The 14,205-nt window shown below is 46.9% G+C and overlaps 6 protein-coding genes across 6 annotated transcripts; 4 read left to right on the top strand and 2 right to left on the bottom strand.

The window, feature by feature from the left end:
• Positions 1 to 29: 29 nt before the first annotated feature.
• BKA67DRAFT_527765 (family 74 glycoside hydrolase) lies at positions 30 to 2,703 on the top strand (the record flags this gene model as incomplete). The annotated part of the gene is made up of 3 exons (XM_046098894.1): positions 30 to 1,142; positions 1,215 to 2,534; positions 2,608 to 2,703. 3 exons carry the CDS (start codon positions 30 to 32, stop codon positions 2,701 to 2,703), a joined length of 2,529 nt encoding a protein of 842 aa, XP_045951423.1.
• A 626-nt stretch (positions 2,704 to 3,329) lies between these two features.
• Positions 3,330 to 4,400, top strand: BKA67DRAFT_586443 (uncharacterized protein). The gene has a single exon (XM_046104252.1). It carries the CDS (start codon positions 3,632 to 3,634, stop codon positions 4,178 to 4,180), a length of 549 nt encoding a protein of 182 aa, XP_045951422.1. The 5' UTR covers positions 3,330 to 3,631; the 3' UTR covers positions 4,181 to 4,400.
• Positions 3,940 to 4,846, top strand: BKA67DRAFT_124588 (uncharacterized protein). Its single transcript, XM_046094960.1, has one exon. The coding sequence runs from the start codon at positions 4,183 to 4,185 to the stop codon at positions 4,780 to 4,782; it is 600 nt and encodes a 199-aa protein (XP_045951421.1). The 5' UTR covers positions 3,940 to 4,182; the 3' UTR covers positions 4,783 to 4,846.
• A 181-nt stretch (positions 4,847 to 5,027) lies between these two features.
• Positions 5,028 to 6,140, bottom strand: BKA67DRAFT_586439 (uncharacterized protein). Its single transcript, XM_046104251.1, has 2 exons — positions 5,532 to 6,140; positions 5,028 to 5,437 (listed from the first exon to the last, which is right to left on the bottom strand). Exons 1-2 carry the CDS (start codon positions 5,708 to 5,710, stop codon positions 5,236 to 5,238), a joined length of 381 nt encoding a protein of 126 aa, XP_045951420.1. The 5' UTR covers positions 5,711 to 6,140; the 3' UTR covers positions 5,028 to 5,235.
• A 242-nt stretch (positions 6,141 to 6,382) lies between these two features.
• BKA67DRAFT_541903 (uncharacterized protein) lies at positions 6,383 to 8,302 on the bottom strand (the record flags this gene model as incomplete). The annotated part of the gene is made up of 3 exons (XM_046101014.1): positions 6,383 to 6,833; positions 6,896 to 7,992; positions 8,066 to 8,302. The coding sequence occupies 3 exons, from the start codon at positions 8,300 to 8,302 to the stop codon at positions 6,383 to 6,385; spliced, it is 1,785 nt and encodes a 594-aa protein (XP_045951419.1).
• Positions 8,303 to 10,272: 1,970 nt separating this feature from the next.
• On the top strand, positions 10,273 to 11,484 carry BKA67DRAFT_527335 (uncharacterized protein; the record flags this gene model as incomplete). The annotated part of the gene is made up of 1 exon (XM_046098844.1): positions 10,273 to 11,484. One exon carries the CDS (start codon positions 10,273 to 10,275, stop codon positions 11,482 to 11,484), a length of 1,212 nt encoding a protein of 403 aa, XP_045951418.1.
• Positions 11,485 to 14,205: the final 2,721 nt, after the last annotated feature.

Below are 14,205 nucleotides of genomic sequence, written 5' to 3'. Positions count from 1 at the left end.
CTCTTGTTGACCTTCTGGCATCCAACACCATGAGGGGTCTGTCTTGCCTTTCTCTGCTGCTTGCAGCGACGGCTGGGCCAATCCGTGCCGCTTTCACTTGGCAGAACGTCAAGATCGGTGGCGGCGGTGGATTTACGCCCGGCATCGTGTTCCACCCCAAGACAGAAGGCGTGGCATATGCCCGAACCGACATTGGCGGCATCTATCGTCTGAACTCGGACGACTCGTGGACCGCCATCACCGATAGCATCACCGATAATGCCAACTGGCATAACTGGGGCATTGATGCCATTGCGCTTGATCCTCAGGACGACCAGAAGGTGTACGCCGCGGTGGGCATGTACACTAACAGCTGGGATCCTAGCAACGGTGCCATCATCCGCTCATCTGATCGGGGAGCCACATGGTCGTCCACCAGTCTGAGCTTCAAGGTTGGCGGCAACATGCCTGGCCGTGGAAACGGCGAGCGTTTAGCTGTAGACCCGGCCAACTCCAAGATCATCTACTTCGGAGCCCGATCGGGCAACGGGCTGTGGAAGTCCACCGATGGTGGTGTCACTTTCGCCAAGGTGTCCTCGTTCACGGCGGTTGGAACATTCGCACCAAATCCCAGCGACACCACCGGTTACAACAACGATATCCAAGGCCTGAATTGGGTCACCTTCGACTCTACCTCGGGGACGACCAGTGGTGCTACATCGCGCATCTTTGTCGGTGTTGCTGACAACACGACCGCGAGTGTCTATGTCAGCAACGATGCTGGAAGTACATGGTCCGCTGCCGCTGGACAACCCGTCAAGTATTTTCCACACAAGGGGAAACTCCAGCCCGGCGAGAAGGCGTTATATATCACATACACGGACGGAACTGGCCCGTACGATGGTACCTCTGGTGCCATCTACCGATATGACATTACAAACGGTACTTGGAAGGACATTACCCCCGTCTCCGGCTCTGATCTTTACTTTGGTTTCGGAGGTATCGGTTTGGACATGCAGAACCCTGGTACGCTCGTGGTATCGAGCCTGAACTCATGGTATCCCGATCAGCAGATATTTCGCTCCACTGATTCGGGAGCAACCTGGAGTACGCTCTGGGCATGGACTAGCTACCCCAATATGGCCTATTATTATGGACTCACTGTAAGTTTGTTCACTCACTCACTCACTCACTCGCCCGATGGCACGAATCAGAAAGGTACTAACAGCAACAAGACACCGCTTGCTCCCTGGATTAAGACGGGTTTTGTGGACGTCGACACCAAGAAGCTTGGCTGGATGGTGGAGGCTCTAGAAATCGACCCCCACGACAGCGACCACTGGCTGTACGGTACTGGACTGACGATCTACGGTGGGCACGACCTGACCAAATGGGACACGGTCCACAACATATCCATCCAGGCACTTGCCGACGGCATCGAAGAGTTTGCTGTCCAAGGCCTCGCTTCGGCCCCTGGGGGCAGCGAACTTCTGGCAGCCATCTACGATGAGAACGGCTTTACTTTCAAAACCAAGAGTGATCTTGGCACCTCGCCGAAAACCAACTGGGTGAACCCCGAGTGGTCATCGTCCACTGGTGTCGATTATGCGGGAAACTCGGTGGCCAATGTCGTCCGAGTCGGCAACGTAGCAGGTACTCAGCAGGTGGCCGTTTCTACCGACGGCGGATCGACTTGGAACATCAACTACGGCGCAGACACGGCTACATACGGCGGAACGGTCGCGTACTCTGCCAATGCTGATACCATCCTGTGGTCGTCATCCTCCAACGGTGTGCTGCGCTCCCAGTATCAGAGCACCTTCGCGGCGGTCTCTAGCGTACCGTCTGGCGCCGTGATTGCGTCGGACAAGAAAAACAACACGTACTTTTACGCCGGGTCTTCAGCAAAATTTTACGTAAGCAAAGACACGGGTTCGACTTTTGCGGCGGGTGGTGGGCTTGGAAGTGCCACCGCTATCCGCGACATCGTTGTGAGCGCTGCCACCGCTGGTGACGTCTGGGTGTCGACAGACATCGGTATCTTCCACTCGACCAATTTCGGCGCATCGTTCACCCAGACCTCGACGGCGCTGACAAACACATACCAGATCGCGCTTGGTGTTGGTTCCGGCAGCACCTGGAATGTGTATGCGTTTGGTACGGGGTCTGCAGGTGCTCGACTTTATGCGAGTGCCGACAGCGGCGCCACGTGGACCGACATCCAAGGAAGCAGCCAGGGGTTTGGTGCCATCGACAGCTGCAAGCTCGCGGGAAGCGGCAGCACCGCCGGGCAAGTGTATGTCGGCACCAACGGCCGCGGTGTGTTCTGGGCGCAAGGAGCCGTCAGCGGTAGTGGGGGGTCGTCAACGTCGACCACGTTGAAGACCACCACGTCTTCGTCGGTTGCCACGTCGACTACGATCAAAACGACGACGACCACGTCGGCCTCGAGCACCGTGCGGTCGACATCAACGACAGCCTCGACGACGGTGCGAACAAGCACGTCCACAAGCACTGCGGCATCGTCGACATCGACTGCTGTAGCACAGCACTATGTGAGTAGTTGACACTTGCCCAGATTTGTTCCATCTGCTCTTGAATGTACGGGGAGCTGACTCTGTCACGTAGGCGCAATGTGGAGGAAGCGGCTGGACAGGAGCGACGACTTGTGTTTCGCCATATGTATGTACGAAACAGAACGACTTTTACAGCCAGTGCCTGTAGCGTGGGGGGCAGAGTCGGTATCGCTTACCAAAAGGAGGGTTTTCATGTTCTATTTTCTAATTTCTTTTGGTCAACTGCGCACCATGTTCGTTTGAACGATTCTAGTATATACTTAATCTTGCACATAAGTTACCCGGCAACTACTATTATTAACCGTTTTGTGTTTAGAGCGTATGTGAAACGGGAATTTGAGGTATGGCTATACTGCCAAGCCCCTTATCAGCGGAGCTTGAGTGATTATTGCCTGCCCGTGTATGTTTCGTAGTAGTCTTGCATGGAGTGTACATGCTTTCTTTCTACTGCAGCGAAAGATGGGGGGTGCTATAGAGCTTTGGCATTTTACATACACAGACAGTATGCAGGACTTGGGGCCCCTAGAACAATGCGGAATATCTTGGGGGTTGTGAAAAAGAATGGACGGCGGGCCGGATCAACCCCCACCCCCCCTAGCGCTCTCGCCCCCCGCTACCACAATACTTTGTAACTAGGTGACGTTAGTACAGTACCGAGTGCTACGACTTTTAGCACAGCACGGCGCTGTAGCACTGCACTGCACTGCACTGACCTGCATAACATTGACCTAGGAATCGAACTCGACTTTAGTTTAGACTAAGGCTAGTTTACTTTCAAGTATCGAGTAGTTCCAGTATCAATTATAACTATGGGTCGCGCTCCCCCCCCCTCCTTGGTGTGTTCGTTCTCACCTTTGGCCAAGGTTGGTTTAGCTCATTGGCCAAAAATTATCCATTGATCTCCTGATTTCCCGTTTGGCTGAGGCTTTGGAGCTCAAATCCCCAAACGACACGATATTTGTTGTTTGACCCTCCAGTAGCCCAGTCACCCAGCTCCGGCGAATGCCTGCGCAATCACCATTCTGATCCAACGTCCACCTCCACTCCGACTCTGGCTGTGACTCTGGACCGTCCCAATGGCCGCAGACAGTAGCCCTCGCAGCGTCGCCGACGCCACGCGCTTCACCTCCAACACACCACATGCCAATTCAAAGGCCCGGAAAGTTGTCGGCGGCACACAGTCTACAGCAACCACAACAACATCTACTACTACCGCCCCGTCTTCCTCATCGCTGCCGAAAGCACAACCGAGGACAGCCTCCGCCTCCGCCTCTGCTCCGCAGCCGCCGAGGAGGCCCGCCCCTGCCTCAGCTTCGGCTTCAGCCTCTGCAGCTGCGCTCGCCGGAGCTCATGGACAAGGACATGGCCACAAGCCCGAGTCGCTGGACGAGAGAGTACGGAGATTAAGGGCTGCGCATCTGGCAGCACGGAACCATGAGGTCTCGCGGATGGACAAGGTCATCAGCAACTCCAGGAGGTACATGGACGCAGCGCATAGATATACCGTCATGGGATTAATAGGCTTCAGTGGTATGTCGCCTCACCCCCCCGGCCGTCGCTGCACTCTAACCCCCCCATCCTCCTTCCAGGGCTCGCTCTCCTCGTCACAGTATATGCTACCGTAGACATGATGGTCTATAACCGAAACCGCCGCAACGAGTTCTTCGCCCTGCAGCAGCAATTGCAGACGGGCAGTCTCGAAGCCGCCCGTCTAGCTTACATGACTGGTTCCGCTACCGAGGAACAGATTGCCCTCGTAGAAGATGCTACCGACAAGGCAAAGAAGGCCGGCCTTGAGCTGCCAAACTTACTGCACGCTCCCAAGACCCTGTCATCCATGGCCGCCGCCGCCACCACCACCACCACATCCGAGGCCGAGAGGACAGTGTGGCCGGGCGAATCCCTGCAAGACACCTCGCTCAGCCCCGCCGATCATGTAGAGGCCCCCCGGAAGAAGGGTCTCACCGGCTGGCTATTCGGCGGTTTGAAGGACGAGGATACCGCAGCTGCTCCCGCCCATCTGGGCTTCGAGAGGGAACACGATGCGGCCTCGCCAGACCAGGGCCGCACCAGCGCTGCTGCACATGCCTTGGGCGAGAAGGGAGACGCGTTGAAGGACAAGGCAAAGGCCGCCTTCGAGGCCGAAAAGCAGCACCAAAGGCAGGGTGGCCCCCTGGACCAGCTCGGTCTCGACGCAGCCGAGAAGAAGAAGGGTTGGTTCTGGTAAGACTCCACCAGGCAACAGGCACAGGGCACAGGCACAAGCATAGACGTGTCTCTTCATGTCGCCTCGGATGCCGGGATAGCTTTTTGGAATCTGCCGGCTGTGGCGAAATTGTATACCGTGTACGTCTCGTTATCCCTCGGTTACTGGGAAGGACTGTATCATATGTGTAGTAGAAGGATGGTGCCCAAGACCCGGGCGTCCTGGCTTATCATTGCCCCTATCCAGAAGTATATAAAACTCTTGCATCTTGACCAATCCTACCGCCTGTAGCTTGAGCCTGTCGACCTGAATTACACATGTCGGTGAGTTGATGTGCAAGGAGGAACCCGAAGGAACCCGCCGAGTGCCAAGTGTACGCATAGTATTGCCCCGTGCTTAGACCTCGTCCATCGCCAACACAGACGCTTGGGTAGCCCGTAATTTGTACATCCCTACAGTACCCCGAGGCCACCCTCACACAGCACAGCCGTCGTGCCCTCCGACAATCACGCTCCAACCCTCGATATCGAACTCCTGTCCTTGCGTATCCGACGCCGCTGTCAGCGGGGAGTTGTCGCACCGGTCCTTGATATCCTGCGCATAGTCGGCCACCGTCTCGCAGTCAATCTGCAATTCGTGGTCCAGGTCGTTACACTGCGGCCAGATTTTTTCCCAAGTCAGTACAGGCTTTTTTCTTTTCACTTTTTCTTCTTCCACCTATTTTGAGCATTTCGGTAGCAGTTTGGAACCAGAAATTGCTTACTAGGAAGACGGCCACTCCCGGGTCCTCACAGACGAGCTGCGTGCACACCCGCGGTCCTGAACTGGCCTGGCAGCTCCGGCCACGTGATCGCAGTTGCGCAATCACGCTATCCACGAGTTCGTCGGCGCCCCAGTCGTAGTCGGGGATATTACAGATTGGCGGGTAAACCTGCGGCCGAGGGGGCATGTCAGTGAATGCACGAGAAATCGCTAGGTAAGAGCCGGATGATATGAACAGAACTTCGATGTATGCCGGGGCAAGCAGAAGTCGTTGTCCGGTTCGTCAGGGCCTGCTACTCGCCTTGGTGGGATGCTAGCCATGACCGCCCGGTATGGTGCCTAGTCTGTGAGGTGTCACGACACTGCTCATGCCAGCAACGAGTACGAGGACAGAGGCCGTGCTGCTGTTGAGCTGCATACCAAAACTCTCACGTGTTCAAGTTCTACGGGAATATAGCGTCGGCGAGAAGAGATATTTTGACCAGAGGTCGTCTAGGTATAGCCGTCTAGGTATTCGTGAGGGAACTTGTTTGGTGCAAGAAGACAAAAGAACATGGACAAATTCGGACCTTGGGTTCCAAATAAATTAAAAGCGGCGGGAAGCGACCACATTCTGCTCCCCCCCCCCCCCCCCATGAGGAAGCAACGTGCCGCCGTAGCTGACGACGAAATTAGCCATGTATATATTCGTCATCGAGTGATCGCATCCACCGGCGCCTGGTGCGCTTGATATGGCACTGAGACAACGTGTAACTCCTTCCGCCAATATATCAAATACATGAGAAAAAGTAACGACTGCGCGCATTCTTGGCATCCCATGGTAGCATTACAAATGATTTTCCATGTCTCTTAGGAACTACTATGCAGTAGCTTTGTAGGCCTTCTTTCGTACGTTTGAGCCGTGGTCGAACAACTTCGCCATCCATCTGCTGGCTGAAGTCTTGAGTGCTTGATCCAGAAAGCGCTCAAAGGTGTTCATGATCGACACCCATGGGTGCCATGCGCCCAACACACCTCTGTCGAGATCACTCTCCAATGGCATCTCGCCGAGCTTGTGCCGTTGAATCTTGCCGCTCGGAAGTCTGGGGATCTTGGCGATGAAAACGACCCCACCAGTCAAGGCCTTGTAGCTCACCAGCTGCCTCCGCGAGAACTCAATGACCTCGGCTGCCGAAACAGTCCGCATACGTCGCACCACGTACGCCCGCGGCATCTCTGCTCTGTCGCGCACGACCTTGGTTACAGCACAGTCGCTGATATCCGGATGCCGGAGGAGGGTCGCTTCTATCTCGGTTGGCGACACTTGGAACCTGCTTGCGTCTAAGGTTACCGTACACATGGACCGCGCTCGGCGGACAGTGGAACAACTTACCCATTCACCTTCATAATCTCCTTAGCTCTCCCGGATATATAAAGCTTCCCATCTCTCATGTAGCCTAAATCACCCGTACGATACCACTCTACGTCGGTATGAGGGCTTTCCGCACTGTTTTTGTAACCCATCATGTGCGATGCCGCTGAGACGACGACCTCTCCCTCGGCAATGGGACGCTCGACAAGTGTCCTAGGACACCCGTCGTCCGGTACAACACGGCGTATGTCCACCTTTACGCCGGGAAGGGGGCGGCCCACGGCACCGGACTCGTCGTTCTCCCCATATCGGAACATGCAGGCTGTTCCTAGCTCTGTCGCACCGTATACACCACTCAGGGTGGCATCGTCATGTAACATTGATTTAAACTCGTGCATGTGTCCGGCGGTGATAGGTGCACCACCCACGCCTACAAATCGCAGGGAAGCTAGGCGGCTGCGCGTCAAGGATGAGTCGAGCTGTTTGATGCGTGCTACAACTGGGGGTGCCAAGAAACTTTCCGTGATGTTGTATTCGCTGACATATTCCAAGTATTTTCCCATGTCAAACTTGGGCATGACATACAAGGGCTCGCCATGGCGAATGGTCAAGGCTAGAGCCCAAGCACTGCCAAATATATGGAACAGCGGCAGGCAAGCCAGCCTCACGACATCGTAAGGCACTTCTTGGTGTATCTGGCTGAAATGCGCAACCATAGAATAGTGCGATAACAGGGCCAGCTTCGGACAGCCAGTTGTGCCGGACGTTAAGAAGTACGATGCTGGTGTCTTCTTCGCCTGCTCCTCGTCTCGTATCCTCTTCCAATCTCTTTCGCCGTGGCACAGCAGCGAGCAGATCGGCTTCAATGAACCTATCTCGGCCCTTGTAGCTCTGCCACGCAATTCTCCCGGTTGCTGCGAATCGAAAAGGATGATGCGGTCGAGTTCGATATTTGGTATCCAGTTCTGCAGGCTCGCCAACAAATCCGACGTGGTTATGATGAATCGAGGCTGCGCGAGGTGGACGATATTTGTCATTTCGCTCCTCAAACTGGGGTTGGTTGCACAGAATACTCCTCCGGCTCCAACAATAGCCAAAAACAAAGGTGCGTATTTGTACTGTGGACTTGTGTCAACATTTCGTCATTTCCTCTCGGTTCTACGTTCTAACCCAGCATGGACTATGACTTACGTTGTTGAACAGGTGTACGAGAATCGTGTCGCCGTCTCGGAGCCCAATAGCCTTTAATCCTGCCACCATCTGCCGCACATACCGCCGTGTTAGGTTGTAGCTGAGGAACTGATGGGGATCATCCGCATTTATATATAGCGGCTGCTCGTTGTCGTATATCTTCTCCGTCTCGAAGGCAAAGGAGACAACATCTTGAAAGGGAGCACGGAGCTCTTCGATGCTGAAAGCCTCATCCATGATACACGGGAGAAACTTCGCTTTCCAAGTGTTGAGCAGTGCGTTCGAATTCGTGGCAGAACGACGATCAAGTCTACTGGCTGGTAATTATGAGTGGCATTATGTCCAACAAAAAAAGGAACCACCACAAACTGCTGCTCTTGCTTTCTCATTTCCTGGCATTACTGAATCCTAGAATACGAGGGATCTCAAGACATTGTCTACACACGATTCCTTTTCCACGTTACTTAGAGAGCCGCACACCTAAATCTAATAACTGGATGTGCGTCATCCATGAATGTCGTTTTCTCCAAAAACGCTTCAATGGTGTGAATGCTTAGGTTTGGTTGGCTCCAGGACCTGAAAGCTTGCAAAATTGTGACACCATGAGTAAAGTTCAGGGGCGTGATTTGCGGTGCTTCGGCTGCCTTTCCCCGAGTTGCTGCATGCAATCCCGCAGTCATACGCAAGGCGATTGAAATAGCAAGTGGCAAAAGCACTGCCGGTGCAAGGGAGGCCGGCTAGTCTCAAGCTGAAGTCCGCGCGCCACGACGGTGGTTTTTAGCAATGTATGCATTGCTTTGCGAGGGGCTCGGCATCGATGAAAATTCTCACCTCTCCGATAGATCTAAGATTGTCGGCGTTGTGGCGCTTTAAGGTTGCATATCCCACTCAGCCGGAACTATATCCTGCATTGTCAGGCACCGGGTGATGTGCAGTACCATAGTAATGCATATTATGGTGGCGCAGAGCTAAGCAACACGCTACTATCCAGCCTGCTGGGACCACGATCCCAAAGCACACTCATGAAGCAATCTTGTCCAATATCACAGCAGTAATAACATTTGAACGTGTTTGTTTTCTCACGCCAAAAGGACTGGTTGCAATCAGGATCATCCGCCGAATAACTTTAGCAGTGTGGAAGTCTTGCTTCTGCACGTGTATTGGCCAGTCGGGCTTGTGCCGTTTCAGGAGAAGTCTCGGAAATTTTTGTAGAGATGCCTGACAAGTGCAGAAAAACCAAGAAAAGTTAAATCACGGAGTGGCTTGGTTAATTTTTGATTATTTGGTTTTGTTCTAGAATCTCGGTCATCTACCACCAGGTCCGATATGTGCGCAGACAGTCACGAAGCATATTTCTCGCCGGACTTATATAACCACGTCATGGTTCTCTCGGGTGGTGCGATAGGTTGAGTAGCTTAATACCAAAAACCAAAGTATGCCCAACAGGAGTCGACGAAATCTCAATTGTCATTGAGTGGCCTCCGCTGTCGATATACCGCTCCGTCTAGCACATCTTTCACATCTCCCCCAGCCTAGTGTGGAATCTTCCACGTTCTCGGCGTCCGATACCACCATTATTGGTGCTTGTGCTGTTTATGCTTTAGTCTGTGGTTCGGAGTCACCAGTGGACCAGAACGCAAAACTTCGGTGATAAGTTCAAAAGCACTCTACTAGGCTGCAGTTGTACTGCATTGGGCAAGCCATATTCGAACAACAATCTATTCAAGCTTTCTGCTAAACCGTCCAGCGTCGAAAATCAGGCGGAAGTCTCTGCTGTCTCAGCTTACGACACCTGGAATCTGAAATTGTTCATAACACGAAGTCAGAACATAAGATTTCCACGTCTCTACTGCGATCAAATATACTGGAACCAATCACCCCACAAATTATTCAGCACATCCTGACAGTCTTTACTTATGGACAACAATCAACTCGCTGGCCATGGCGCGTCGGCCAACAGCTCAGTCACGGTGTTTGACGTCGAGGCACACGGTTCGATAGAGACCAAGGGTGCTGAACGTGTTGATGTCACATTGGCGCCCAGAACAGAGCCTCACCTTGACCCCTCAAGCCGGGGAGAGAGATGGCTGTCGAGAACACGCTTTGGACTCTGCGATGTACACTGTCGGCTTCTTTGCATAGTGATTGCCATGAACACAATCCCTCTCGTTTCTGTTCTGGTGGCACGTTTTCTTGATGGTGCGAATATGCAGAGTACTGTACACGATCTTGGCACCTTATGCATCAACATGGCGGCTGGAAATGCCATGGTGTGCACGGCAATACGATCACCGCTAATCATCAACGGATTATTTATGGTATTTGGAGCCATTCCTCGGTCCGCACCACTGTGGATACGACGACGAGCAGCCAAGATTTATCACTTTGGTGGCGTCCACAAAGGCACCGGTATTGCCAGCTGCGTCTGGATGGTGGTATTCGTTATCCTGTTCTCCTTCGTACTCTTGTCGCCCACGGGACCACGAAATAGGGTGCTACCAGCAGCCATCTTTACCACCTCGATATCAATCACATTTGTTCTGATAGTGGTCGCCACTGTAGCCCACCCATACATTCGCCGCAGATACCATGATATCTTCGAACTCACTCACAGGTTTGGTGGTTGGGTCGCGCTGGTACTCCTCTGGGTTGCGCTCCTTCTCCAGGCACAGAATGAGGTTGTCCAGGGATCTGCTTCGTCAATGTGCATCTATCTCCTAACCTTTCCGACCTTTTGGTTCTTGCTTGTCGCCACAGTCGCGGCCATTTGGCCTTGGACGATGCTGCGCCACGTCGAGGTCAAATCAGAAAAACTCTCAAGTCATGCAACACGACTCCATTTTCGACACTGTGAAACAGCCTGGGGAAGAGGGTTATCTCTTGCGAGGCACCCTCTCAGGGACTGGCACAGCTTTGCGAGTTTTACCGATCGATTTGACGAGCCCGGGTACAACTTCTCTTGCCTCGTCTCAAATGCAGGCGATTGGACAAAATCAGTAATCCATGATGAGCCGACGAGGCTGTGGGTCCGAGCCGTACCTGTACATGGAGTTGCATACGCGATGAAGCTCTTCAAGAGAATACTGGTCGTCACCACTGGCTCCGGAATAGGCCCTTGCTTATCTTTCATTGGCTATGATCAAATGCCTGCAATGCGTGTCGTTTGGCAAACCCGCAGCCCTCTTCAGACCTATGGAAAACGCACACTCGATCTTGTCCGGCGGTTGGATGCGAATCCTATCATACTGGACACAAATGTATACGGAAGGGTGGACATGCTAGCTATGGTTCGTGAAATGGCTGGGGAGTTCCAAGCAGAGGCTGTGATCGTTATTAGCAACCCCGGGGTAACAAAGAGGCTTGTATATAATTTAGAGCTAATAGGAATTCCTGCTTTTGGACCCATATTCGATAGTTAAAATAATAAACAAAGATAATTATTACGGTTATAATTAAGAACAAGGACTAAGCTTATTACATATTTTATATATGTTAAAAACCTTTTAAAGAATAATAACATTATAATAAAATTTTCGTGACGATTATACTATCGGGTTGCACAACCACAAATAATATAATGCAAGGGGGTTTATGCTAACAAGATATACTAGCCACGAATAGAAGGCTATAGAGATAGACCTTCGGAATATACTGAGCAAAGAGATTCACAAGTGTAGTCGTCAAAGCGTGAGCTTCACCTATGGGTAAGATAGATGCTTAGATTGATCACTGAAGTAATGACTGTCTATGTAGAGTAGGAATCCCGATCATTATTATATCCATTCATTCCTTCACTGATGTCCTGGCTCACTGTCCTTGGCAGTGAGGCTCACGGTCGGCTCACCGTGATCCCAAGTGATCCTTATAGTAGGGCTCACTTCTCTTGGCAGTGATCCAACGTTCGTCACGTGACCTGGGTCCTTTGTCTCATGCCCGTTTGAGGCTCCAGCTGTCTCCACATGGCGTGCCCGCAGCTGTGCCACTTAAGGTTGCATGCATGGCCTGCATTCGTAACAATTTAAAATTTAAAATTTAAAATTATATAGTTTTCCTCGTTTATTATTTTTTATTATTTTTACTTAGTAATATAACTATAAGTATTTTATATAAATACTTATAAAATTATAATAAATTATAACAACTATTTTATTAATAACTTTACTTAAATAATACCCTTTACTATTTTTATTAAGTCGTATTAAGTATTTAATTTATATAAGGTTATAACGCGTTATAAGCGCTTTTAAATCTCTTTTTAGTTTATAATATAAGAATATTTTTTTTAATGTTTTTAAAATATCATTATAAATATATAAGTATATATTAAAATAATAAATTCTAGTTATACTTTTAATAAAAAAGTTAAGTAAACTATATAATTATTTATTAATATAAGGCTTATATAATAAACTTTTTTAAATAGTATTTTTCTTTATAGTTTTTAATAATTTATTATAATAAGTTATTAATTTATAACGGTATGTAAAATTATAAGAATAACTCGTCGTTACTAGTTAATAATATTTAAGTTATTAAACTTATACTTATACTTTTTATTTATTTATAAGTTTACGAAAAAAGCTTATAAGCTTATTATAAGGCTTATAATTAAGAGATAAATAATAACTTTAATTTAACATATATTTTAAAGGTTTTAATTTTAAATAAGAATATATTAAGTTTAATGTTTTTAATTTAAGTTTTAAAATATTATCGTAACTATTTATTTCGTTATTTATTATATATAACTTATATATAATCTTTTAATCTTTTCTTTACGAACGGATTTTCTTTCATAAACGTTTTATAAATCGTTAATATTATATTATAATAACTTTAATACTTTATAATAACGATCTTTAAGTTAAAGTTATTAAGTTAATTTTATATTTATTTAAATCTCTTTATTAAATATATTATACGTTGTAAATTAAGTATTAATAATAATATTTTCTTTTTTATAACTTTAATATTTATAATATATATATATATATATTAAGATTAAGAATTAATTGAATTAAAGATAATTAAATTAAAACTAAGACTAAGATTAATTTAATCTTAGTCTTAATGAAACTAATTTATTTTTAAAAAAAAAGTCCGTGACTAAGACTAAATTATTTAAATACCTTTATAATTTAGTCTTAGTCTTAGTTATAATTAAATTAATAAGTAATAATAAAAATGTATATTTAATTTAATTTTAATTATTAAATAATAGCGTTATCTAAAGCAATTAATTTAAAAGTTTAAATAAGGAAAAAAAAAAGAAAAAAAAACTAAAAATAAGGAAAATATGAAAATAATTTAGCGTATTATTAAGTTAACGAGCCAAAAGTATATATTATAAAAGTTATTTACAATAACGTAATTACACTATATATAACCGAGGGGCGTTATACTTATATTATAACGGATTTAATTAATTTCTCATTTTAGAAATAATTAACTCGGAAATTCTAGTTAAGTTATCTTTTATTAAACGTGTTATTTTTATTTTTAAATATCGACGAGTTATAATTAATAAAATTAAGTATTTAATAAAGTATTATTTATAAAAGATTAACGGATTTATATTAAAAAATTAATAAGTTACTTTTTTATTATTTTATTATTTTGTACCTTTTAAAAAAAAAAAAAAAAGTAAGTATAAATCGTTTTATTAAAGATAATTATTAATATAAGCTTTATTATATAAATTAAATAATATCGATATTAATATTAAACTTATAAATATATTTAAACGTAAGTTTAAGTTTTCTTAATAAATAATAATTATTAATATAATAATTATTAATATAATATTTATTAAATATTATTAATATTTATATTAAACTAATTTAATAATACTTAATTAATTATGATTAATATTAATTATTTAATGCCTTAAATAATAATTATATTAGTCACGAAACTCGTAATTAAAATTAAATAATATTAGTCTTAGTTTTTAATCTTAGTTATAAATAATAAAAAGAGTAATAATTAATTCATAAACCTTACTAAAGAGGCATTATAATAATAAAACGGTATATATATATATTAATAACATATACATTGTAATGCTTAAAGTATATCGACGAAGTTAGTATTTTACTAAACTTAATTAAATAAAATTTATTAATGAGTTATTATTATAA

The sequence above is a fragment of the Truncatella angustata genome (assembly GCF_020726525.1).
Source record: "Truncatella angustata strain MPI-SDFR-AT-0073 chromosome Unknown BKA67scaffold_12, whole genome shotgun sequence".
In the NCBI taxonomy this organism is placed as follows: domain Eukaryota; kingdom Fungi; phylum Ascomycota; class Sordariomycetes; order Amphisphaeriales; family Sporocadaceae; genus Truncatella; species Truncatella angustata.
This window is presented reverse-complemented; position numbering and strand designations above follow the sequence as displayed.